The sequence below is a fragment of the Esox lucius genome, chromosome 22 (assembly GCF_011004845.1).
Source record: "Esox lucius isolate fEsoLuc1 chromosome 22, fEsoLuc1.pri, whole genome shotgun sequence".
Lineage (NCBI taxonomy): Eukaryota > Metazoa > Chordata > Actinopteri > Esociformes > Esocidae > Esox > Esox lucius.
In genome coordinates, this window is record NC_047590.1 from 9516340 (window position 1) to 9543297 (window position 26958).

The window sequence follows — 26958 nt, forward strand, 5'->3', positions numbered from 1 at the left end:
ATTGTAACCAAATGCCCAGCAAGACATGTCGCTTGTGTCAGTGACAATGTGGCGTGCGTGCGCACACAGACACATGGCCTAACGTGTGCACAGGACACTGTAAAAAGGACTCTGGTCTCTTCTACCTCAGCCAGGATCTCATTTGTATTTGAGAACAGTAAGAGGCTCGGAGCCGAGTGCTTAAACCTTAAACAGCCCCCCCTGGGCATATCTCACCAACGGAAGCCTCTGCACTTCTCTCTCTTTAACTCCGTCCTCAACGGGCAACACACAGGGAGAACCGTTGTGCGCACACTATTTCTGCGGCGGTGTCGGTGTGTAAGAGGGAATTCATAAGTGGCAAGAACTCAAAACCTTCCTCCAAAACGCCCCACTTTGCTCTCTGAAAATGAGTTCCCAAAACACCACAATGAGGTGAAAAGGACAGCCACTCTGCTGGCAGCCCGTCCGCCAGCGGAACGGGAGCCAACTAATCATATGCAGACTGCAAATGGCCACTCAATGACAATTAGGTTTGCACAGTGAATAGCAAACGACTCCAGCGGAATGCATAAAGGCCATTCTGACACCCGTAGCTGAAGCGTAGAGAAAGTCGCCTGCAACCCGCCCCTCAACGCAACACAGTATAACCCCCACCCCTTAACGCAGCAGTCAGTCACTCTCTCTAGACAGCATAACCACCACTCAACACATCTGTCTCTCTCTCTCTCTCTCTGGACAGCATAACATCACCCCCCAACACATCGGTCTCGCTCTATGTCAGGACAGTATGACCCCTCCGCAACACAGCTGTCTCTCGCTCTCCAGACAGTATCACCCCCCACTCAACATGGCGGTCTCTCCCTCCAGACAGTATCACCCCCCACTCAACATGGCGGTCTCTCCCTCCAGACAGTATAACCACCACTTAGCACAGGTCTCTATTGCCCATACAAACCCCTTAACGCTGCAGAACCTCATAAGAACAGACATGTCCAAATCTGCCCCCAATTTCCTTCTGTCTATAGCTCAGAAAACAAAGAAACAAAAAAAGGGTTTCTCGTTTAGCCCAGCATGTGGGAAGAGCAAGCAACTCTGTGTGCTCGTCAGCTCCTACAGGCACTGTGCGTAGGAGGATGTGACAACACACAACGGGGAAAGCAGCCATCCATCTGCGCTCTGCATTACCGTTGGAGCCAATTCCCTCAGGGTCGTGGTAAGCTACGCAGTATGTTGCTACACAGTCCCAATTAAAAACAGCAAGATGGGAAAGCATGAAAGACGCACATTATACCAGGCAGCAATCACAGAAAGAGTCCTACTTCTACCTTAGAGTTGCAGTTATCTGGGTAAATAATTCTATGCCCCAGCCGCCAGCCATGTTTGCTAATTGCTAATAAGGAGAGTTATTGACTGGAGAGAGTAGGTGATAATTGAGTCTAAAGCCCTCTGGTGCAAATTGCAGACTAAAGGTAATCTTATTTCCTTTCACCGCACGCACACATATTTAGGCATAAATGCTAACAACACAACCAAAACGCATGTTGGTATAGTAAGCAACTCCACAGTATATAAAATGCTGATAGACTAAGAAAATATGAATAGTAAAAATGTTATCTAAGCAAACAGCATATTCAAGGGACTTCAGTAGATACGAAAAAATACCAATAGACTGTTCAAACAACATATTCGTTTTTTTTTTTTTTTTTAGACAAACACCTAAAATGTAAATCACCAAAACAGACACGCAGTGCCACAAAATGTTTTCCAGACGGTGCAGGCTATTAACACAGAGGCTTGCAGCTGCTTATACTAACAAGTCAGAAAGAATTCACACCTGCAGGCTTCAAGTCAAATCAAGTGTTAATCAATTATTTGGCAGAATTTATTAACACTCCCAGAATCCATTACTCATGGAATGTACCGACGACGCTTCGTTGCAATTAGCGACCAAAACAACACCAGCCTTTCCATGATTTATGGAACATTATGAAACAAGTGTACCTCGTAGGTCAGGCTGAAGTCATTAAAAATGCATTTATAACAACAAAAACACCTCCGTAAGGAAATACTGAGCAGCAGAAATGCCAGCCGCGCAGGACCTCAGAAGGGACAACACAATGCAAGGCTCTTAATGGCTTATTTATGGTCATTAGTAATACTGACGGAAGAGCAACCAAAGCACAACAGTAATCTGAACGCAGCCTTGCTGTGTGTTTCTCCTGGCAAAAAGGAGGTACCCTAAATAGTTGGGTCTCCGTGCATAGACCAGGCTTGATAGTTGGGTCTCTGTGCTTAGACCAGGCTTGATAGTTGGGTCTCCATGCTTAGACCAGGCTTGATAGTTGGGTCTCCGTGCTTAGACCAGGCATGAAGCACAATGTGGAAAACATAACCACAACGAAAATTAAGTGTAAAATGTAAAAATCTAAAATCATATTTAAAAAAAAGTCAGCCCCCCCCCCCCCCGCCAAGAAATACAACCGAAGGATGAGAACACAATAAAAACCAAAAGAATCCTTAAAACGCATGACTAAAAAACAGGGAAAAAATAGCAACAGCATCATCCAGTACTATCACTAACACTGACTTTCCCTGGGCTCCCCTCTTTCACCACCAAACACTACCTGGTCGGGCGACACAAGACAGAAGGACAACGTACCTGCCACATAGCAGCCCTCATCAGGTCCATTGCGGGCTGCTGGAGGTTTACTCTCCATGGTCCCCCGCCCCCCTACGGCTAGCGTTGGGCTGCTTGGAGCTACGGGCTGCCCGGCGTCAGCCTCACGCAGCCTCCTCTCTTCGTGGGTTCATGAGGAAGAGTGTGGGTGCGCGCGCGTCTACCTGCCAGAGCACGTCAGTAACCAAAGTGCCCGACAGAGCCACTGACTCGCCCAGCCCCAGAGACAGCGCCAAATCAACAGCTGGCCCCAGTGATGTCAGCTCCGGATCAGCCACTCACAGAGCCCTGCCCCGCTGCACAGAGGCAGGCAGCACATTGCAGGGGGAGTGCACGGCTGAGGAGGCTAAATCAGGCTCGCTCTTCATTAGCCATTCCTCTGCCCCGCCGTGGGGCTCCCACCAGAAGAGGGAGGCAGGCAGCAGTGGGGGGGCAAAGGGGGGGGGCAGAAAGAGAAGGAGCAAAGGGACATGGGAGGGACACGAGAAGGGGGACAGAGGAGAGTGACGGGAGACGTAACAGGAAGGGTCAGACGGACTGAGAAATGGGAGAATAAGAGACCGAAGGAGTGTCTGCCCCCCACAGACGGCCATAAGAGGACAGGACACGGTCGGAAGGGGAAGGACAGCCACTGAGAGGACAAGCTGTTCAAAGCGGACCGTGCCCATTCCACTTGGCAGACCGGCAAGCTGTACAAGTCACAAGACCGCGCCAACTACAGAAAACATTCAGCAAAATGGAATTCTACTTTGAGGAAGTGCAAAGTCAATGTAACTCTCAGAGATGTACTGGGACACATATTGCTTTTGTTTCATTCATCCCACTAATCTAAACCCTTAGAAACAAGTCTGGCCATGGACAAACTTCTAGACACGGGGATGAAAGCACTCCTGTCCCTTAGCAACAGACACCGTTGACAACTAATCTGCTAAAATGTTTCAGTCACGGTTGCAAGGTGTAGCAAGCCACTGCAACACATCCACTGCAAAACATGCAGTCGATGTTGCACAGACAGCAGGTTTCACAAAACTAATCAACAAACAAAAGAGGAATCAATCACACTGCAATGCTCAGTTTCAAGTGGTGTAAAAGGACAGCGCTGGGCCTGCAGTGTTGATCTGAAATCACTTGGTATGAATATAAAGCCTTAAGTCCACAATTTTACAATCATACCAACCCCCAGAGAGACAGCTAGAACACACACACCTCAGGAATTTAATACAGAAAATCATTTCCATAGTTATGATGAAACCTAACAGGGGAAAAATAGATACAGCTATTCAATATTCTGGATTTACACCCTTAATTTGGACATAAATCAAGAGTTGTGCCACTGCCTCCCGAATAGCTGAGCCTCTAGCTCTGAAAGCAGAATTGTTGAGCCGACTCTCAGAATTATTAATGATGGCACTAGAAAACCAGAATGGATAGATGGTTAAAAGCTCCGGGGGAGAGAATGTGCTCCTTGACATTATAAATAGACGTGACAATATGATATGGCAGGGAGGAATGTTCAAACTGGGAAAAACAAAAACCCACACAATAATATAAAACAAAGCTACCGCCTTTTGTTTCCCCAATATCGCCACAAAAAAAATGCCAACTGCTCAGGGACCCGCACACAGTACAATAGTGAATCATCGTTTCCTCTTTCATTAAAGGGGCAATTCTTAGGATAAAGAATAACAGAGTCCAGCGCTCCCCGTTTTAGTAAAAGGAAAAGATGAAGGCTGTACCAGGATAAAAGTAACAGTCAAATTAATTGAGCAATATCTGCACTGATCATCCAACAGCATTTCAGTTGCTATTGTTTCACAGTGAAAAGCCGTTGACCGTAGGCACGAAAACAAACAAACATTCTAGACAAGTGTACTGTAAATAACCATGTTATGCATATTAATTGCATTTGTACTGTAAACAATTTGTCAATGTATTTTATGACATATCCAAAGGACTGTAAAACTGTATTAGATAGTCTAACTACCACATCCTTTGAACATTTTGAAATTGTTTTATTCATTGTGCTTATGTTTGTGATAGTCTTCTGTTACGTAAAATATATGTAAAGATAACATTTGTATGATTGAATGGGCCTAAGAAGCAACCGAGTTTACAGAAATTACACTTACGTAATGGACGACGGTGTTCTATGAATATCTGCATCAGGTACAGAATAATAAATTAGGAGAAATTAAGATGCAACAACTATCAAGGTATGCTAATATGAATAGTTTAAGGAATTTGGCTGCAGCTAAATTATAGTATGTATAATATTCTTCCTTCAACATTGATGGTTTGATTATGGCTTGGCAAAAGACGATTTGCCATTTTGCATACATAGCCCAAACAAGATAGCCCAAACAGCGTCCATCACCCAGCTGAAGGTGATGGACGCTGCCTAGATGAGCACCAAGGAAGGATTTAGGGGACAGAACACTTTTCTCCTGGCCACAGTATGTGAACATTGCAGCTTAGGTTGGTTGGCCTTACAGAAAGACTAATATGTCAGCCAAAAAAAGTGTGTAGAATCCATATGTTGCCCTCTATAAAACCCCCAGAGGATACACAAACAATAATCATGCCCATTTCTACAAAACTGACATGTCTTCGAAGCAGTAAACCTTAAGAATTCATTTTAAATTGAACGGTTGCGAGTGACAAACGCGCCAAGTTAGGTTATATTTTCCCCGACTGCCTGCGAAGTCCTCCATTTATGACAGCAAAACACAATCCTAATGAAGTCCCCATGGGTTGAACAGGCAGCAGGGAACACTCCTGTACTAGACTAACATGCATCTCTGCATCCTCATTATAGGCTAGGAAGGAAAGTGAGCCACAAGATGCCACCTAGCTATTATAACACAGCAAACCACACAGTATTGGACCAGCCAAGCTAATCACTCAAGGACAGACTACTTAAACATAAATGGAACGGTAGATGTCATAATACAGCTGGGTGAGTGAGATAATGAGACGCATTATTCCGGCGCTTTGGACAAATGAACCATTTCACAGGTGTTAGCATATTTTGCGTTTTGGGAAAGGGAGGGGACATTTTGTCCATAGACTTGAATGTAATTTCAAAATAGAGGTGGAGGTTTTAGTTCGGATCCTCCACGTATATCTGAACAGTTATGGACCCGGAGTTTAAAATGAACACCTAGACAATTACGCATGTGTTCAATTCTGTGAACCTATCAAATTATACATTATTAGAAAAATGATAGTGATTCAAGATGATTTTATAGACTGGTAACAAAATGCAGTCTTTTATAGTACAAGTATATTTCTTTACTCAGTGACCATTCAGCATTTCATTCTTTACTAATGGTCACAAAATGCCCCAATTAGAATTTGACAAACTGCACCAGAGCTGACTCCCAAGCAGCAAGGGGGAAGTGCCCCCAGCTAACATACAGTTATATTCAAACATTACATCCCTACCCAAGCTCTTCATTCTGCCACCCCAGATCTCTTTGCCGTCCCACTGCCGCGACGGGAGGGAAGCTCTCTCTCTCTCAGCCTCAGCCCAGTCAAAGCCCTTCTCTGACTTGGCACCCAAATGTTGGATCTAGCTTCACTTAAATCTAGGACAGCAGAGTCCCTGCCCATTTTAATTAAACTTCGGAAACGCCACCTTTTTAAAAAATATTACTATTATTAAAAATGAACCACACCGTTGCCTTGTGTGAGGTAATACTTTGAAACATTTTTGTTTGCTTTTAGCATTCATTTCATGCAAGAAGGAAACGACAACCAAAAAACGTTAATGAGTAATGTACATTACTTCAACTGGGGAGTGTGGTTGACCCACCTAGTCAATTAAAGATGAATGGAATGACTGTAAATTGCTCTGGATAAGAGCGTCTGCTAAATGACTAAATGCAAATGCAGTGGAAGGACACCTCTTGCGGGTGTTCTTAGTAGGTACATGGGAAAGGAGAGCATCGTCGGTCTGGCCATTTTTGCTTGCTATTTATACTCCCTTTGACGGATACAAACGAATAGGAACCATTGCCAAGCACAACTACTGGGCTAAGGGATTAGGTAATACATAGAGCTAACCCGAATACAAAGTTACTTCATAATGCACAAACTGCAGATACAGACGTTACAGTACTAGTATTCATTGTAGTTACGAACTGCGAGAGCTAGTTACCCACTGTATAAAGGTACATTGTTGTAATGCAACATATTTCAAACCTTTAGGTTTTGTTGGTACCAAGGTCTCGTTCCAGTACACGTAAAAAACATTAACTAGTCAGCTACGAATCATTGTTAACTAAGCGAGTTTGCAAACCAGCAGGCCTTGCTTGCTCGGGGCGCTACGGAGCTAGCTAGTTCAGTTACGCTAGGTAACGTTAGCATGCTTGCTCGTTAACAATGACTTGATAGGAAAAAAATCGAGCATACAATTCTATACGTACATATATTGTTATAACTAAAGTGGCCGACTTAAATGTGTATTCCATGTGTCAAGTTGAACTTTTAATTCCTTTGAGTTTTACAAGCTAACAAAGTAACGTCAGCTAGCTCTACAACTAGTCTTTCTTCAGCTGAACAAAACGACGTTAGTTAGCTAGCTGTTAACTATGTACTAGCTAACGTTAGCCAAAGCTTCTATTGCGATAAAGTAACTACATGAAAAAACATTTAATCCCCATAAAGAAAACGTGCTAATGAATAAACAAATGTTGTCTTACCAGAAACGTTGACAAAACCGAATGATTTATAAAAACAGCTGTAGTTGCGTGAGCATGTGTAGCCACCACGGCGGTGCTCAGTGCGTAGCGGCAACAGACCGAGGCTAGCCGCTAACATTCGGCACAAGACGAAAGAGCACATCCGGGAAAGTGTTGAGAACAGCAGGAAGCATCCGGACTGACAGTTGGATGAGCAAATACGAGTGAGTGTACAGCTCTTTCTACTATATGGGGCACGCGCTGATGATATGATATGCTTTAAAGTTAGAAAGAAAACCGATATGCATTAGGACCTACCTACAGTAGTATCGTAAAAACAAATTATCGAGGCATATTTGACACAAAATTGAGCAACGTTTGAAATTCATGCGATTTCGTGGTTTGTCTTGAACGCAACTCATGTGGAATCTGTTACGTATAACAAAGTTTCCCGCGAAACTTCACACATGTTACCTTCATCAAAACCTTTCTGGATTGGTTGTGGTCTGTAGCCTCTTGATAACGTTTTAAATTCTAAGCCTAAACATTAATTTGTCTATGTTTTGCATCTTCCTCTTGATAATGTATTAAGTGTCTAGCCTAAACATGTGTATGTTATATATGTTTTGCATTTGGTTTGAGATGTCGGTGTCAAGCAACATTAAGGGATTTTGAAATGTGTGTTTCTGTGCTGTCACATTGTGCATAGCTAGCTTATGTGGTAGTTAATTTATCCACAGACACCAGCAGAACTAGTGGGGAGTAGCTGTCATCTCGTTCTTTGACAATTCAGTAGGCAATTCAACCTGTTCCTGACATAATCACAATTACATGTACTGAGAGTTCACCCGTAAAAGAGTACTGTAAACCAAAGTCGTATATTTAAGTAAAGCCATCACTTACATTTTTAGTGTTGAGTAATGTATCTTACTCATATCCAGAGAAAATGAAATACATATTAGTACCTATAGTAGTACAATGCATTTTAGTTACAGGTAGAGAAGGGGGATAATGAGCCAATATAAAGCTGGGAATGTTTAGCTGACTTCGGTGAATGTAGCCAGGACACCACGATTACCAGCTGCACTTACTTGCCATGCGATCTTTAGTGACAAAAGGGGACACGGACGCCCATTTAACGTCCCATCCAAAAGACTGCACCGCATTAATGGCAATGTTCCTGTTAACTGCCCTGAGATGTTGGTGCTTTATATTTAGACCCGAACAACAGCCCATTGCTTGGCACAAATGTTGTGGGTTCCACTCCCCTAGGGGGCCAATATGAAAATGTAAATGCACTCACGACTGTAAGTTACTTTTGATAAGGGAATCTGCTAAATGACAAAATAAAATGTAAGAACTCCCCAGGTAATTTCCAAAACAACTCCCAGCTGAATTTTGTCTATTTTCCTTTGATGGACCAGCTTACTGACCTGCTTAGTTTCAAAGACAGGCCAGCAATGGGATGAGGGGTGCTATGCTGCTGGGTGTATGTCTGTTTCTTCTTATGGTTCTCTTTTACTGATCTCTTTCAGCAAAGCATTTCAAGGAAGAATAAGAAAATGGATTGTGACTCAAAAAACCATGACTCTAAAATTAGATGGGACAATCAGTTGTCAGTCCTTCCAGACAAACTACGACAGAGACTGATGCCATTCCAAAAGGAAGGGGTTAAATTCGCTCTATCAAAGAATGGAAGGTATGTGGTTCTTAGTGACCTTATTATCAATTAGATTTGATGACAAAGCTAATTTCACATACGCAGTTGCCACAAAATGCTTTATTTAACCGATACCCTTAATAATAAACACAAGCACAGTATGCCCACTTCTTTTAACTACATTCACTGCTCATTGAATAAAAAACAAGGAAAACATTCCAAAGAGCTAGTCCTCTGCGTGTACCTGGAATCACCTCATCATCTCACTGTGAGCTGAGCAGCAGAAAAGGTCCAGCCACCAGGCTTGTTCATTTACTTCACCCTCCCAGTCTGCCAGTCGATGTAAGAAGCCCTAGGGGACAGCCAGTCAGGGACGGTCGGGTCAGAAGAGTCAGCCCAGCCGATGTAGTGACAAAGCAGTAGATCAATACGGCCCAGTAGAAATGCTGTGGTGTGACGGTGGGGTCACGCAGTCAATTGGTTGGAGGCATCAAAGTCGCCGTAAACACTGTCTGGGCTGGGTGTCGGATCTCCCCGGAGACTGGTCATGTGAGCTGTTAGCGACCAGGAGAGCTGCGTTGGGTTCTGTTCCAGGGTGACCAGCGCCAGGCCAGAACAACAAACACCCTGACTGTCGAATTTGGTTTGTCTTTGTGGACTCATCCTGAGTGGGCAGAGGTGGACATTTTTGAAGATCTCTAGCTTATTGTTATTCATACTCTTATCATAGAGAATTAGCTTGTTTGTTTGATTGAATGACTCACGTCGTACATCAATACATAGCTGAGTAGTGAATTAATGTGCTGCCATTTTATTTGTAATATTGGAAAATGCAATTTAGAAAGGCTGGTGGCTAGATACTAATCTTGTTTATAAGGTAATGTCAGTTGCTCTGCATTCCAATCAGTTTGGCTGGCAGTTGGTTTAAAAATTCAATTTGAATGAGGTCATTGGAGGTACATCACATGTCATCTCAGTAAAGTGGCATTGTAAGTGTTGGCTGGGGCCACTTGTAAGGTTTGCCACGCTGGCGCTTTTAAAGATCAATAGACCAATACCCTGTGGTTGCTTCTCATGCGTGATCTTTAAATTACTGTGAAGATCAATACCACAGCCAATTTTGATGTGTCCACTGTCCATCACTTCCCAGGACCCCAACACAGGTGTCACATGCGCAAATGGTCCCCATTGATGTGTGCCGGTTGAAATGAAATGTATTGTTTGATTTGCCACATTGTTAGCCGATAGACAGATATTATTTAAAGTCCTATTTAACTACTATATTATTGAATGATAAAAACCATGGTGGCAATGTAAAAACAAAACGTTGCAAAATGACACCGTTTAATTTCAGATGGTGTTGTAGAGTCAGCGAGCCGTTTGCATGCTGTGGCAGACTAAGCAGAAACAACACTACATCAATTATAAAGGCTGACAAAATGCTAATTCGTTTTGATGCATTGATGGGGAAAATGCTACAAATATGTAAAATAGCTTTATTTGTATGCTGACATAGGCCTAATTACTTTGCTTAATGATCCCAGAACTTAAAAAAAAATCGGGTAAGATTAGTTATTAGGTCTTTTCCCTTACAATATGAAATGTTTCTCTTCATGAATAGCTGGTAAAGATACAGGAATTTACCTCACCTGAATACCTGTGTGTTGACAGAAAGGGAACATGGAATATTCATGTATGGTAATGTGGGGCATGAATCTCGCTATGCGTTTACACATGCCGTCCAATTCTGACCCCCCCCCCCCCCCCTTGATTGGTCTTTTGACTGGGCCTGTGTAAAGGTAGCCAAAGTAGCCTGGCCTATTTACCATTCTTTGAAGACAAGACAGAAGCTTAAAGGGGACGACTCTGTGGAAGGTCAAAGCCGTCTTCTGCATCCGAGGAGGCAGAGCTGAATTCCTTGACACCCCAGTACCGCTGGGTTCCACAGATAACATTAAAACGTGGTCCAGCGTGCTGTTGTCAAGCAACAGTGTCCGTCGTAGCATCGTCCAGGAAACCAGCTGTCTGAGCGGAGCGGCAGTCAAACTGGAGTCGGGGTTGTGCTGTGTCTCCAAATGGCCCCCTGTTCTCTACATAGTGCGCTACATTCAAACTATGTCGGTCAGAAGAAGTGCACAGAGTTGAGGATGGTGATTGGGATGCCCACAGGTTATTTAAAGAGGAATGATTAATGCGTGGAAGAATGGACCCAACCTGTCTTAGCAAGTTGTTCTCTCTCGCTATGTCATTGCCCCCCCCCCCCCCCTTCTCTCACGTTGTGTTCGTTTGCAGAGTGTGCAGGCAATTAGAAAAAAATTCTAGTGGAAGGTGCACATTAATCATGCTCTTCAACTGAATGGAGTGTGTGAGCGCGCGTGCGTGCGTGTGTGTGGCAAACAGACTGGTGCTTCCTGCACTACATTTGACATGTTATTCATTTAACATCATTCTACCAATGTAGGCAAATAAAAAAACACAGCCAACAGTGACTATGATTGTAATGCCATCTTTTGAATAGCTGCGATCTGTGCTATATACAGTGGGGAGAACAAGTATTTCATACAGACAATTTTGCAGGTTTTCCCACTTACAAAGCATGTAGAAGTTTTTTTTTTTTTATCACAGGTACTCTTCAACTGTGAGTGACGGAATCTAGAAAATCCCATTGTATGATTTTTAAGTAATTAATTAGCATTTTATTGCATGACATAAGTATTTGATACATCAGAAAAGCAGAACTTAATATTTGGTACAGAAACCTTTGTTTGCAATTATAGAGATCATACGTTTCCTGTAGTTCTTGACCAGGTTTGCACACACTGCTGGAGGGATTTTGGCCCATTCCTCCATACAGACCTTCTCCAGATCCTTCAGGTTTCGGGGCCGTCGCTGGGCAATATGGACTTTCAGGTCCCTCCAAAGATTTTCTATTGGGTTCAGGTCTGGAGGCTTGCTAGGCAACTCCAGGACCTTGAGATGCTTTTTATGGAGCCACTCCTTAGTTGCCCTGGCTGTGTGTTTCGGGTCGTTGTCATGCTGGAAGACCCAGCCACGACCCATCTTCAATGCTCTTACTGAGGGAAGGGGGTTGTTGGCCAAGATCTCGCGATACATGGCCCCATCCATCCTCCCCTCAATATGGTGCAGTCGTCCTGTCCCCTTTTGCAGAAAAGCATCCCCAAAGAATTATGTTTCCACCTCCATGCTTCACGGTTGGGATGGTGTCCTTGGGGTTGTACTCCTCCTTCTTCCTCCAAACATGGTGAGTGGAGTTTAGACCAAAAAGCTAGATTTTTGTCTCATCAGACCACATGACCTTCTCCCATTCCTCCTCTGGATCATCCAGATGGTCCAGAGGAGGACCAAACTTCAGACGGGCCTGGACATGCGCTGGCTTGATCAGGGGGACCTTGCGTGCGCTGCAGGATTTTAATCCATGATGGTGTACTGTGTTACTAATGGTTTTCTTTGAGACTGTGGTCCCAGCTCTCTTCAGGTCATTGACCAGGTCCTGCCGTGTAGTTCTGGGCTGATCCCTCACCTTCCTCAGGATCATTGATGCCCCATGAGGTGAGATCTTGCATGGAGCCCCAGACCGAGGGAGATTGACCGTCATCTTGAACTTCTTCCATTTTCTAATAATTGTGCCAACAGTTGTTGCTTTCTCACCAAGCTGCTTGCCTATTGTCCTGTAGCCCATCCCAGTCTTGTGTAGGTCTACAATTTTATCCCTGATGGTCTTGGCCATTGTGGAGAGGTTGGATTCTGTTTGATTGTGTGGACAGGTGTCTTTTATACAGGCAGCGAGTTCAAACAGGTCAATACAGGTAATGAGTGGAGAACAGGAGGGCTTCTTAAAGAAAAACTAACAGGTCTGTGAGAGCCGGTATTCTTATTGGTTGGTAGGTGATCAAAAACCAAGGTCATGCAACAAAATGCTAATTAATTATTTAAAAATCATACATTGCGGTTTTCTGGATTTTTGTTGAAGTGTACCTATGATAAAAATGACAGACCTCTACATGCTTTGTAAGTAGGAAAACCTGCAAATTCGGCAATGTATCAAATACTTGTTCTCCCCACTGTAGTATGTTTTAGTGGTTAAATTCCTAGAATAAGAAACACATGCTGTCCATGTGACAATGTATCCAGCTTCACTGTGTTAAAACTGACATTTGATTTCCATCAGGAGCATGTAATCCTGAAAATAAAGAAAGTGTACAAAGTGCAAACAGCGCATGCTCTATTTCAAGGTGGTATAGTACTTTACATGGGGATAAGTGTGTTTAAAGCCTGTGTTGTACAGGGTTCTTTCAAAGGAAAATGGGCTGTAAGCTTATAATCTTCTGAGGAGAAGATAATCAAATTGTCATCTTTGATCTGTGCCACACTGCAACACTTAGAATTGCAAAGAGACCAAGCTTTTGTATTAATCTTCTTTTGAGTGGCAGGGGTTCTATTGTTGTTTTCAGCTGATGGACAGACTTGAATGAAAATCATGCCTGTTGTGCTTGGAACCATTGGTTATCTTAATACATTCAGCAATTTCAATGTGAATCTTTTAGAATGGTGACCATGTAATTTTGAGTCCACACGAAACATGAAAGATGACAGCTTTAAGATACATGTTAAACGTTAAAACTTCAGCAGTTCATATGCCAAGAAAAATAACGATGCATTTTGAATATACTGCAATTGTACAGTTATATGTACAGTTTTCTGACTGGGTCCTCCACCTAAATTCTTTTCACTGACATTTTCCAATCTCTTCTGTGTTTTTAGGTGTATGATTGCGGATGAGGTAAGCCGTACAGCACACCAAACCTAATGCACTGAGTCTATATGCTGTATTTCATTGTTTTATGCTTTGTTTGACAGGGAAGTATGCAAAGACAAGATAGAGGTGTTTTTAGTTTTTTACTGAAGATCAGTGGGCTGGATTCACACTCACGTTCCATTGTATATGTGTATCTGAGGTAGCGGCTTAGACCACTGACCCAAATGAGGCCATAGTTAATCTTTTTCAAAATAATAATAATAATAATAAATATTCATTATCATGGGATTAGTGCATTTGTCAAATGTAAAGATGCAGCTTGGGACTAGCTTAAAACCCATTTCTTATATATTTTTTTAAACCTTCAATCACCTGTGTAATGTTGTTTAAATGTGCATTATTTAGATGTGAAATCATTAGTATATCACAGGCAACAATGATATTCCAAGTTTGAAAACAAGTTGTTTTGATGAGGTGGCCACATCAGCGCATGCTGATAAGGGGCTGTGCAGTTTTGGCTCGACAGCATCACTTTTACCACTAGTGGCTTAAACCCCCCCGAAAGCATCTTTAAGCGACCTTCCTGTAATCATTTCAGACACAAGGTCATTGTAGAATCGTACTGCTCTTTCAGAACTCACCAAGATTCCATGTCAGATCCAATTTACTTATTTTTGAGGCTGGCAATGACTCTGCGCACTTGTATTGTTTTCTGATATTGGTTTTCCTCAATGATGCGCATCACATGTTTTCATCCTCCATATTGTTAATCTGCTTCTGCAGATGGGTCTGGGGAAGACAATTCAGGCTATCTCAGTGGCCTATGCCTACAGGCAGGAGTGGCCCCTGCTCGTCGTGGTTCCCTCCTCCCTGAAGTACCCCTGGATAGAGGAGATGGAGAGGTGGATCCCGGAACTCAACCCCGGGGACATCAACTTGGTGGAGACCAAGAGTGACACACTGTCAGTTGACCCGTTTGCATTTCTGTACTTCTAAGGCAAACGTTCATTTAAGATGGCACGCAAAAATGTATCATTTGGTGTTTAAAAACATGAACAAATTTGTCAGTTCCATTTCTTGCCGAGCTCTACGCCTCGAGTTATAACCCGTCGTGTCTTCACGCTATGTCACGTCCAGGGGCATCGGCAGCTGCAAGGTGACGGTGTTGGGCTACGGGCTGCTCACCACAGACGCACGCGGCCTAGTGGACGCCCTGACCAGACAGAAGTTCGACGTGGTGGTTGTGGACGAGTCTCACTACCTCAAGTCCCGGAACGCAGCCAGGTCCAAGATACTGGTACCGCTCATTCAGAGGGCCAAGCGGGCCATTCTGCTGACAGGGACCCCGGCCCTGGGCCGGCCCGAGGAGGTACGGTTAACTGGAGTGTACCGCCCAAATGTCTTGGGGACATATGTTAGTGTGAGTGGTACCAGGTGGTGGACGATTAAACAGCGTTCATTCATATGTTTCTTACAGAGGGTTCTTTGGACACATGATCATTTCTCAGATGTCTTTGCCTTTTGGAACGGAAGCTTATATTAAAACATTACGGACAAAACGAAACATTTCACAGCCCTTTTGGTAATGTTGAAATAGATGAGTAGCTATGAAACATTGGTCATACCCGTTACACAGAGGCGTCTGCCGGGTTTCCCCAATTTATGAATTAATGTTACTAATTAGTATGGAGATTCCTCCACCTGGTCTTTAAGATGGCACATGAGCTCAAAGTCCATGCCAGAGAATGGCCGCCCACCACCGTTCTAACTTTTAATTTCCATGTAGAGCATGTAGCTCAGTGGTTTCAGTATTCTGTGCTGGATGTTCTGCTTTGATTAGGGGATTCGCAATCGCTCTAGGTATTAACATGTCTGCTTCCTGAAAAGCTCTATTTTAATAATTGGCCGTTATTATCACATGGCGGTAAGGTCCCATTTACTGTACTGGAGAGGGATGAAGTGGACCACTCTTTCTTTTTTTCATGCTTTGCCGATCCAATCTAGCTTTGAGATGGTTACTGTAGTGGTAGGAGTGGATTGGATATTTTACATTTTCTCTCATCAGACTGTTCAGAATCTACTTTGGCTAGGCTACTCCAGCACAAACACACACACACACACACTGAATTCTGCACCATTTATTTTTTCACAGCTCTTCATGCAGATAGATGCCCTTTATCCTGGGATGTTTGGAACGTGGAGTGACTACGCCAAACAGTTCTGTAATGCTCACTATAGGTAACGTCCCTTACCACACACAAACGCTAAAATACACACGCGCAGACATTAAAATATACACGCTCATGCACTGCACACAAATAACTATAAATATGCAAAGACACCATTTTAAAATGCCACATTGCAAAGTTGACAAGGTTAAAATAAAATGCTTCCCTCTCCCTTGCCCAAAAAAAAAAAACAGCAGTGTGGGCATTATTTACCAAGTGTTAAAACCCTTTCCTTTCCCCCCAAATACTGGCCATAACAAAATCCCAGCGCAGACAGTCAGCCTGTTATCTCCCACTCCCAGGTTCTTTGGGAACAGGAGACAATGGGACTGTCGAGGTGCCTCTCATCTGAAGGAGCTGCACCAGCGTCTCAGAGAGATAATGATCCGCAGACTGAAGGCCCAAGTCCTCCCACAGTTACCCCCCAAAATACGCCAGCGCATCCCCTTCAACCTGCCCAAAGACGCTGCCAAGGTAACGGACGGACGGGTAGACAGAAACGCACACACACAAACACACACACACACACGGATGTACCTCATGGGGACATGGGGAGACGAGGGGACTGAATATACTGAATATATCACCTCATTAAAACATCCCTGCCTCTCCTCTTCTCTCTCTTCATCTCTCCCCAATTCTCCCTTTCTCCTTCTTTCTCCTGCTCTCCCCACCAATTCTCCTACCGCCTCTCCCCTTCTCTCTTCCTGTCTCCCTTTCTCCTGTCTCCCCCTCTATCTTTTTATCCTCCTCTCCTTCTCCATCCCCCCCTCCACTTTAATTGCCTGGCAATCGGATCCAATTTACTCTAATTATCAATTTATCTGTCTTGGCTGTGTGGTTTTTATTTTAGTCTTCCCTTTTTCCATTCATAAAGGGCCTTTCACTATTATCTGTCTGTTATATAAAACGGCGTCATTATTCCAATGTTAGCCAGTTAATCACATCTAATGAATTGAGCTATAGTTACATCAAATCTGTATTTTCTGGTTTCTTATCTTGTTGAGCTCTCTAAACTGAGTTAAAATTTCCATGGGCTTCAAGTCTAGTGTGACTACTTTTCACTGGTTTGTAGGACAGGGGTGTTAAAACATATGGCTTGCCGACCATAGGCTGTCCGAATGAGTCCAAGGCAGCCCTTGAGCATCTGTACATGGTTGTGCAGTGGGAAATCATCAAAGCCCAGAGCTTGCAGAACTCGGAACGAGAGAGAGCCCGGTTTGTTGGTTTGAAAGTTTAAGATTAAGTGCCTTATCGAAAACTGTGTGTTGCGACTTCTTTAATTAACAAACACGATTAGCCTCTGTTGCTGGGTCTGTTACTTCCTGTCCGAGGATCTTGTCAACTATGAGTCTGGAGATCTGCTCTCTGTGACTGCAAGTTTAGCTGCTAAACAGCTAACTGAAATAATGAAGGTCAGCAATGACTCAAATAGCTGACCTTCATTATTTCAGTTACAACACAGCCCGCAGCTGTCCGATGTGGATTGGCTTGTGGCTTTAGAAATCCTCATCGGTTGTTGCGGTTTCCATGTGCGCTGAGTCTTGCCCTATCTGGAGCAGTGCGGAGTACAGTATCCTTACTAGTGTTTTTCTGTCTTACTGCCATGCCAACTAAGCCTAAAAGACGGTGTAGCAGAGAAGACTGTCTCAGGTGAAGGGTGTCTTAAACAGAGACCTACAAGCATTACGACACCAAGTAAACCACTTCAAAAGCTTTTTCCAAATGTTAATTGACTTCACCCACCAAATGATCCGAAGAGCTTGCTGAACAGAAGAAGGATATGTGTCAAGATGCCAATTTATTAGAAGTCCACATAAGAGAAAATTAACAATAACTATTATTAATCCACATTAACATTGAAATGTCAGCATAAATATCTAGAGGGAAAATCAAGTCTGAATAATATTGTTTTGGGTGGCATAATAGTCTTCGCATGAAGATTAATTCAGAAAATAGGATAATGAGGATCATTTCCATTGAAAGCTGTTGGTGGACCAGAAGAAGGTTAAAGGTTAAAGGAGCGTGCTGAGAGGAAACAACATCTTAGTACTCAGAAGCTATGTGCAAGAAGAGGATAGAACTTCTCCGTTTAATGAGCTATTACAGCTGGTTCAGCGCCTACCCACTGAAAGGCCTAAGAGAAGGACAGTAAACCTAGCCTCCCAGTATACACACAATCACAGAATGATTATCTCTTGGACTCTTGACTGCTGATTTATGCAAGGACAATCAAATACTCTGAAACTGCTGAAGAAAAGGTCTGCTGCTTGCTCGTTGAAATATGCGGTGCCTACTGTGAAAGAGAAGAAAGTGAAGAATGATTTTTCTGTCTCTCTACTCCAAATGTTTGGATTCAATCAAAACAAATAAAAAGGTATTGTCTTTTCTAAATGGTTCAGCCAATATTTACTCAAGTACCATAACATAAAAGCAGACAATCTATACTTTAACCTTATAGAAGCTGTTCCATTTAATTGTGTTTGTGTACATATTGGAGTACGGATTAAAAAAGAAGCACAAGGGAAATATTAGCAATATCAAAGACTCATTTGGAATCCTTCCATATGAAATGAATACATCTAAATCTGCCTGGAAAGGAAAAAGTTGGTGGAGATGGAGTTCATGGGTCACATTCCAGACCAACAACACAGTTGATGTAATGCTGCGCGGCTCTGCAGGTCCCAGTGTATTTTCCACCTTTAAAACTTAATGTAGCTATCTGCTGCTACAGATACTTTATGTAATGTGATTTAATCATCCACTGGTTTACCGTATTTCCATTGTGTGCAATGTATGCCACCTGAGACAACTGGAACACTGCCGCACGTAATGAACACTAACCAGCCTTGCGTTGGCAGACCTTGGGCAACAGCACACGGTCTGTTAACAATGCTAGCTTTTCAGGCAAACCCAGAAATGGAGTAAAACCATTTTCTTATTTTTGCACCAAAAATGCCAGTTTGCATTTTTGACAAAAGTTTCATTTTAGTGTATGAAATGTTATACCCATGGCCAGAATTTTCCGGCATACAAATGGAATTGTGGTAAGATTACCAGGCTACCATACATGCCATATTTGTGTGCTTGGGATATTATTGTCCCAGGCACTTTATTTTGCTTTGCAATTCACTACCCTAGAAATGGAACTTACAGAGACGGGCACATTTTTCTGACATCATGTGAATAACTACAAGTTAACAGTTGGAGACCAATTAGCTCTGTTGGTGTTTTTGAAGGTGATTGTTTACTGAAGCTAATTTAAGACTTTTTTTTGTGTGTGTGAGTTAAGACGTATCCAATTATCATTTTTCAGTGTTGTATTTTTAATATATAGTTACATATGTCACAATAAATGCGTTTCCCTTGTGTGGAGTATGTTGTGTAGATGAGAAGAGAAAAATAAGCGAACGCATATTCCTTATTTAAATGCATAAACTCTGAGGCACTGACATGTCCATTGTAAAAAAGAAAACAGACACTGGGATCTGCAGAGGTCCAGCTTCATCACTGCAGCCAGGGGTTCGAACCCTGGTTAGGCCATACAGAGTGCCCAGGCATCTAGCAGAGGACATGGCCAATAGGCTCAAGGCCATTTTGCCATGTCCATGCCATGGAGGGGTTTACTTCGACGTGGCTGCCTGGTCTTGTCGCACTCTAACAACATATGTCTTGATTTTGACTGTTGTTTCTGGAGCCAATGCCAACTATGATAAGATATTAAATAAACAATGACTGGAAGTCTAGCTGATACTATAGATCTCCACCCACTGCGCTTATGCTAGTTAACAGTTGCGCTACTTAGGATTTGTTTTATTCAATTGCAACACTAACATAAAACCTCTGTATCCACTCTGGTGATCTAGATTAAAGGCCATATTGACAAATTAAGGCCCAAATTGTTGATTTAATTATCTTTTTTGACATTTCATATTTGATAAAAATTATTAGATTTGAAAATGCTAAATATAATTTTTTAAAGAATACAAGCAGATCTAAAGTGTTGAGATGGTGACAATTTACCTCCATTTATCCAGTTTTCTGACTGTATCCTCCTCACTAAAAACCCTCCAGATGACAACAGAACAATCAGGGAAATGAAACCGTATAGACATTTCCTGCTGATTGGGACTGCAGTCAGACATGACATTCTTCCATGCGTCCCCTCCGGACGTCATTGAAAACTAATTCAGGGCGCTGTGTGTAAAATTAGTTGGCCACCGGTCAGGCGGTGACCTCTGACCCAGTGTGTGAGGACACGGTGTGACGGCCATCCTCGGCTCCTTTTTTCTCTGTATAAGCCTGAAGTAACGAGGCAGCGTGAGGAGGAAACTCATCCTGTGTTTCCTTCGCCAGCGAGGAGAATACCTGGCCAGCACTCTTCTGTTCCTTTTTTGCTCTCGCATTATTTTTTTCCTCTCTCTTTCTATAGCTTTCTGATTTTTCTCCTTTTGTTTCTGTTTCTCGCTCAATTTCTCAATTTTCCTCTCTCATTCTCTCAGTACTAAGGGAACTCACCTGCTACATAGCCATAAATCACCCATTGTCAACAGCCACACACTCGGCCTACGCACTCTGCTAGCTGGCTAATTAACGACTTTATGTATGCAATCAGTGTGAAGAGATGAATATATGCTTCCAACTACGGTTTGTCTCGTTATCTAAATATATTGTGTTTTTGTTTACGTACCTAAGGTACTTGTATATGCATGTGAACATACATAATACTTGTTTGCATTAGGCTCTAAATCAAAACGTTTCAAATGTATTTGTTTGTTGGGTGTGTATTCAGAGGTGCTTCATCCTTGAATTCCTCAGTTGTCTTTTTCTTGACAGTGTGCAGTAGCTAGCCCGACTCCCCTAAATACTCCCTGCGTTTCACCTTGAGAGCAGCCTGTGATTTATTGTATTGGGCAAGTGCGTTCTCCATCTTCAACCCCTGCTTGTCACAATCCAACTATAATTGGGCTAGCCCATATGACCTACCTAGGCGCTACCGACTTGGGGAGGGGAGGGGAGGAGGGGAGGGGAGCAGCATCTATGGGAATTGTCTTCTTTTCCTCCCTCCATCTCTTCCTCCATCCAAAGGAGGTAAAGTAGGCCACCATCCGCAGCAACATTAATTGTTCTACCCTTTATAGCTAACAATGGAATGAATAGAAGCAGGGTAAAGAGAAAGGCCTTTTGACACATTGAGGTGTGTGCATGTGTGCGTGCGTGCGTGCGTGCGTGCAGGAGGCGAGTGGCAGCTTGGAGGAGTGGGAGCGCCTGATGAAGACCGTGGGATCAGGAGTCTCCGCCACGGACAACCCTTTTACTGAAGTCATGGGGCTCGCTACACGAATGTACAAACAGACTGCCATAGCTAAGGTACTGTAAAACACAAACACACACACACACACACAGGCCCTCAATCTGTCACTCTGCTCCTGATTCCCAGCCCTGCCCCGTCCAGCACCTCTGCTCCATTCTAAAAGTGGGTCTCCATTTTCCTCTTGTCTTTCTCTTTTTTTTACAGAGGTTGTTGTAATTGCTTCTATGATGCCTCAGGACAGGTCTTCAATATCAAGCGGTGACCGATCTTAGATGTCAGGCGGCGACCGATCTTAGATGTCAGGCGGCGACCGATCTTAGATGTCAGGCGGCGACCGATCTTAGATGTCAGGCGGCGACCGATCTTAGATGTCAGGCGGCGACCGATCTTAGATGTCAGGCGGCGACCGATCTTAGATGTCAGGCGGTGAGCACCGGAGTTACAGGCCTGATGACAGCAATTCCATTCATTTGGCTCAGCTAGCTTGCTGATGGTATTGGATTGATGGTGTTTGAATGATCCATGACATCCCCAGCTCTTTGTTCCACCTGCCCAGGTTACTGGGAAGATGTGGAACGCGGTGTTAGAGAATGTCAGAAGGCTTGACTCGTAGGGAAATGATCCAGCATACGTACAGAGTGTGGTTGTCTTCTAATGCTGACGAAGACATGGCCACATGACTGCTGCTCTTTTATGGTTGATGACCACTGACTGCAGGATCCCTCCATTTATTGTCTAAATTTTAAAGCAATGCATACATTTACACTACCGTTCAAAAGTTTAGGGTCACTTAGAAATGTCTTTATTTTCCATGAAAACATATGAAATGAGTTTGAATTGGAAATATAGTGAAATTAATAGGAAATATACAAGGATAGAAACCAATTGACAAGGTTAGAAATAATGATTTTTAATTGAAGTAATAATTGTGTGCTTAACTTTATCGACAAAAAAATCCTCTCTTTGCAGTAATTATTGTATTGGAGACTTTGAGGTAATCTGAAAGATTTCGACCCATGCTTCCTGAAGCACCTCCCAAAAGTTGGATTGGCTTGATGGGCACTTCTTACATACCATACGGTCAAGCTACTCCCACAACAGCGCAATAGGGTTGAGATCCGGTGACTGTGCTGGCTGCTCCATTATAGACAGAATACCAGCTTACCGATTCTTCCCTAAATAGTTCTTGCATAGTTTGGAGCTGTGCTTTGGGTCATTGTCCTGTTGGAGGAAATTGGCTCCAATCAAGCGCCGTCCACAGGGTTTAGCATGTTGTTGCAAAATGGAGTGATAGCCTTCCTTCTTCAAGATCCCTTTTACACAGTACAAATCTCCCACTTTGCCTCCACCAAAGCACCCCTAGACCATTACATTGCCTCCACCATGGTGTCCAGAGATGGCGTCAAGCACTCCTCCAGCTTCTTTTCATTTGGTCTGTGTCTCACGAATGTTCTTCTTTCTGTTCCGAACATCTCAAACTTAGATTTGTCTGTCCATAACACTTTTTTCTGCCCTTCCTCTGTCCAGTGTCTGTGTTCTTTTGGTCATCTTAGTATTTTGTTTTTATTGACTGAGATATGGCTTTTTCTTTGCAACATGAAGCAGCCAGTTGAGGACCTGTGAGGCGTCTGTTTCTCAAACTAGACACTCTAATGTACTTGTCTTGCTCAGTTGTGCAATAGGGCCTCCCACTCCTCTTTCAATCCTGTTTACAGCCAGTTTGTGTTTTTCTGTGAAGGGAGTAGTACACAGCATTGTATGAGTTCAGAATTTCGTGCATGGAATAGTCTTAATTTCTCAGAACAAGAATAGACTGATAAGTTTCAGAAGAAAGTTATTTGTGCTAAAATAATTGCAAAAAAGGTTTTTTAATGATCAATTAGCCTTTTAAAATGATAAACTTGGATTAGCAAACACAAAGTGCCATTGGAATACGGGACTGATGGTTGCTGATAATGTAAGCCTATTTAGATATTCCATTAAAATCTGCCATTTCCAGCTACAATAGTCATTTACAACAATAACAATATCTACACTGTATTTCTGAGCAATTGTATGTTATTTTAATGGACAAAGAAATATGCTTTTCTTTGGAAAATAAAGGACATTTCTAAGTGAACCCAAACCTTTTAATGGTAGTGTAAGTGGTCTCACAGTTCTGTGTGCATACATTTTCTATTTCTCTATGCTTGTGGCTGTTTCATACAAGCATGGCTGTTTCACAGATTGCAACCTAAAACCTTTTTGTATGGCACGGCAGTTGGCCACGGCCCTTAGCAAATAGAGTACCATTTTGGTTTTCTTTTCCAGTTCAGAGGCAGGGTTCTCCCTCCTGCCGGTCACTACCGCTCGCCATATTCAGACCTGCCTGTATCGCCATGGGAACAGAGTGGGGGGCTGCCACTATGTCCATCATAGCTACGGACCACAATAACTATGGCCTTTCAATTTCTGTCTTCTTACTTTTTCCTGAAGTAAGGCTTTTTAACACAGAACACTGAACCCAAATACAGAGGAACCCTGGCAAGGTGGTTGCCGTGGTAACACAGGCTGGCAAGATGTTAACCCTTACGTTTTTTTTTTTTGTGGCTTTTGGAAAATGTTTGGTGTGGAAAGCTGGCTGCCTTGGTATTTTAAGAATGAGGGAAAGCACAGGGAAAGTTGAATAAAGCGTGCACCGTTCGGGCTAATATACATTTCCTACTGGATAAGCTCAGTCAGTACTTCTGTCCGTTCCAGACAGTATTCTGCTAAACACGACCCAGGCACCTCCATGACAAGTCTGCCTCCGGAGTGAACAGAGACCAAAGCCTGTTCTGTGTGATCACTGTATTGTCACCATTGCCTGGCTTGTTTTGCTACATCTTGTTTGTTGATTGGATTTTGGTTCAGTTTACCTTCCTGCTCTGTTCTGATTAAAGTTCACATCTGTCATCCTCTGGATTCATTTCCTCGTCCATTGGTTTTAGGTTTTAGACACTCTTTCAGAAAATAACTTTTACACACGTAGATGTCCCATGTCAATTCAGTGCATGTGCGTGCGTGCGTGCGTGTGTGAGAAGTCTGGCGGGGCAACAGACCAAGTCACAGCGCGGATGGCGGTGGCAGGGGACAAGTTTTTATTTTTACCCCTCTACCAGCAGTAGCAGATGCTACCAATTACCCAGGGAGCTCAGCTCATACGTCTGTGATGCTGGACATTAAAGAGAGAGATAACATATCACTGCTTCAGTGGAGAGGAAGTTTGTGTTGCACTAATTAAACTTCTGCAGAGTTTAAACCAACCCAGAAACCCAGTAATGAGAAGTTTCCATTAGTAGATAAAAGAGAGGGCATCTAACTAGACCTGCTGCTTGGACCCGCCTTCATTATCCTCCTGTGAGCAAAGGCTTTCTGCTAATTAACAGTGCAAGTCTCTAAGAGATTGTTGAGGCAGGTGAGTAAGGTGCAAGGACTGGAGCCGTTAATGGGGTGTGTGTGTGTGTGTGTGTTGACATACAAGGGGTCCTTATCTGCATGTGTCAAGCATACAGACACCCATTGTTTCCGCAACGTAGGAAACTGATAACATGCTGTCTGAATGTGCCTATTTATTAGGCCTCGCCTATACATACTCTGGCTTATGTCCTCAGAACTAGATTTTGGATGGCTAACCTAATGGAGGATCTCCGGACTAGTCATGAAGAATAGTCCCCCTTATCAACTAGGGACGTACTCCAGTCAATGCTTCCTGGAGCCACATCATAAAACGTAGTGGTCTAACTCATGGGTCAAGCTGGGGTAATTAGGGCATGACCTTTGGTCCTGTATTCAGACCCGAGATAAACATTTGCAATACATTAACAATCCAATGAGAGCACATGACCAGACATACAGAGTGTAGGTTAGGGCAGAAATTGAGTACATATAAAGGTCTATACTAAATAATGAAGAATAATTTAATATGTAAATAAGAAGAATTTACATTTTTCGGTTCCATCAAATCCTGCTGGGGGATTAGCCCAGGGGTCCCACAGAGAGCAGTTAAATTCACCAACACTGTCTTAATTCGACGGGTTAGTAATTTTAGATGTTTGCCTTGGTCATTTTGTAGCAACATCTTGCAGTGGCTTGAGTGCCTGTAAACTCAATTCAGGCAGATGGTCTGAGAGACTGTGTTCTTTCTGGCGCATATTAATTCCGGTATAGACTTCCTGGTTGACTGAACAGCGTATTTCGAACCAGACCAGCATCAGATATGCTTTGGAATCACATATCTCGACATCAACTATCCTGAGTTGATCACAAATTGGACATTACAGCATTGGGGAGAAATATTTTAAAGAAAATGTCATTGTCATCATTGTCATCCCCCATGGGTTTCATTTCCCCAGACACTTTAAATTGGTATTTCTCTGTGGACTTTTCAGGCAGGGGCTGTGAAGGACTACATCAAGATGCTGCTGGAGACTGAGAAGTTAAAGTTTCTGGTGTTTGCCCACCATCTCACTATGCTCCAGGCCTGCACAGAGGCTGTAATCGAAGCCAAGGTAACTAGCCAATACAAACCTAACAATAATATTTTTTTACAGAACTATTCCCAGTTATTCCCTCCCTAGACAACAGGTGGAAGTTTTACTTAGTCAAATGTGTACTGGAGTCAAATCAGCCCAGAAGGCAGAAACTAATGGGACTGGGTGACTTAGTGGGGATGGTGGGGGATTGCATTTTAAAAGGGCTGAATGCTTTGAAAGGACCAGGGTGTTTGTCCTAAACTTACCCTAACCAATTTAAATGTGAAATTAAATTGAGTCACTACAAACTTGGTGCTTAAGTTCCACCTACTCCACTGAACCAACCACTCACATTCCTTTCTTACTTTAGGGCAGATCTACCTGGGGCAGATTTTTGAGTAATTAAAACTCCTCACTCTCCCTAACCTTAAATACAAAATCTTAAACCTAACCACTAACCCTTTACCCTAAACCTACCCACTAACCCCTTATCCCAACCGCTAAGCCAAAAATAGGCCTTTTGCCTTAAGGTGAATGTCAAATTGTCAATGTTTCACTAGTATGTAGGCATTTTCGGTCCCCACCAGGTTAGGAAAACGTAAACACACACACACACCTCTTTTCAAAAAGTGACACCTCACAATGTTGAGGGCTTGAACCGAGGCTGTCATAGAAGCCAAAGTAAGGAAGGTCGCCCACACCCTCCGATCTACCTATCATTACCTGATTATCTAGCAGAAGGTAAAGGGCTGCTCTCTCTCTCTTTTCACCCCCACAGCGATCTACTGTCTCTCTCGTTTTCTCTCTGTGTCTGCAAACATTTTATCCTGAGGCAAATTCTCTGACCTGTCAAACTTTTGGTGACTTCCATACCCACTTACAGGCCATCAATCAATAGAACGGTGAAACGTTTTTACTTATTGAAAAATCCTTTAACTGAACCTCTGGAGACCATGGAGTAGGTTGAGGAAGCAGTACTCGTAGCACTGACAGCAGATGGGCAGTGTTCATGGTTGATTCATGTTGACCAAGTTGTGCTTTTGGAAAGTATTTATACCCCTTCAACATCTCTATATTTTGTTTTCTTATGGACTTATAATTCATTTTGCCAAGTTGTACTGAACATAAAAAACAGAATTATCTCA

At 43.0% G+C, this 26958-nt stretch overlaps 2 protein-coding genes across 14 annotated transcripts in view; one reads left to right on the forward strand and one right to left on the reverse strand.

Annotated features, from left to right (window-relative positions):
* Positions 1 to 7464, reverse strand: part of LOC105022555 (R3H domain-containing protein 1) — a 32116-nt gene extending 24652 nt beyond the window's left edge. For 5 of the 10 annotated variants that reach the window (XM_010891090.4, XM_010891091.4, XM_010891089.4 and 2 more), the window contains exon 1: positions 7363 to 7463. The gene's annotated coding sequence lies outside the window, so the exon portion shown is untranslated. Of the gene's footprint in view, positions 1 to 2641; positions 2992 to 7362 lie in introns of those variants that run through there. The other 5 variants (XM_010891088.4, XM_020042313.2, XM_010891092.4 and 2 more) reach the window with 3 other exon arrangements.
* The window catches only part of zranb3 (zinc finger, RAN-binding domain containing 3), a 40865-nt gene continuing 20450 nt past the window's right edge, over positions 6544 to 26958 (forward strand). For 2 of the 4 annotated variants that reach the window (XM_010891083.4, XM_020042315.2), the window contains exons 1-9: positions 7597 to 7845; positions 8877 to 9040; positions 13784 to 13802; positions 14562 to 14740; positions 14916 to 15147; positions 15931 to 16016; positions 16309 to 16480; positions 21242 to 21376; positions 25730 to 25849. In XM_010891083.4, coding sequence (XP_010889385.2) covers positions 7762 to 7845; positions 8877 to 9040; positions 13784 to 13802; positions 14562 to 14740; positions 14916 to 15147; positions 15931 to 16016; positions 16309 to 16480; positions 21242 to 21376; positions 25730 to 25849 — 1191 coding nt within the window. In that variant the 5' untranslated portion in view covers positions 7597 to 7761. Of the gene's footprint in view, positions 6707 to 7479; positions 7566 to 7596; positions 7846 to 8876; positions 9041 to 13783; positions 13803 to 14561; positions 14741 to 14915; positions 15148 to 15930; positions 16017 to 16308; positions 16481 to 21241; positions 21377 to 25729; positions 25850 to 26958 lie in introns of those variants that run through there. The other 2 variants (XM_010891084.3, XM_020042314.2) reach the window with 2 other exon arrangements.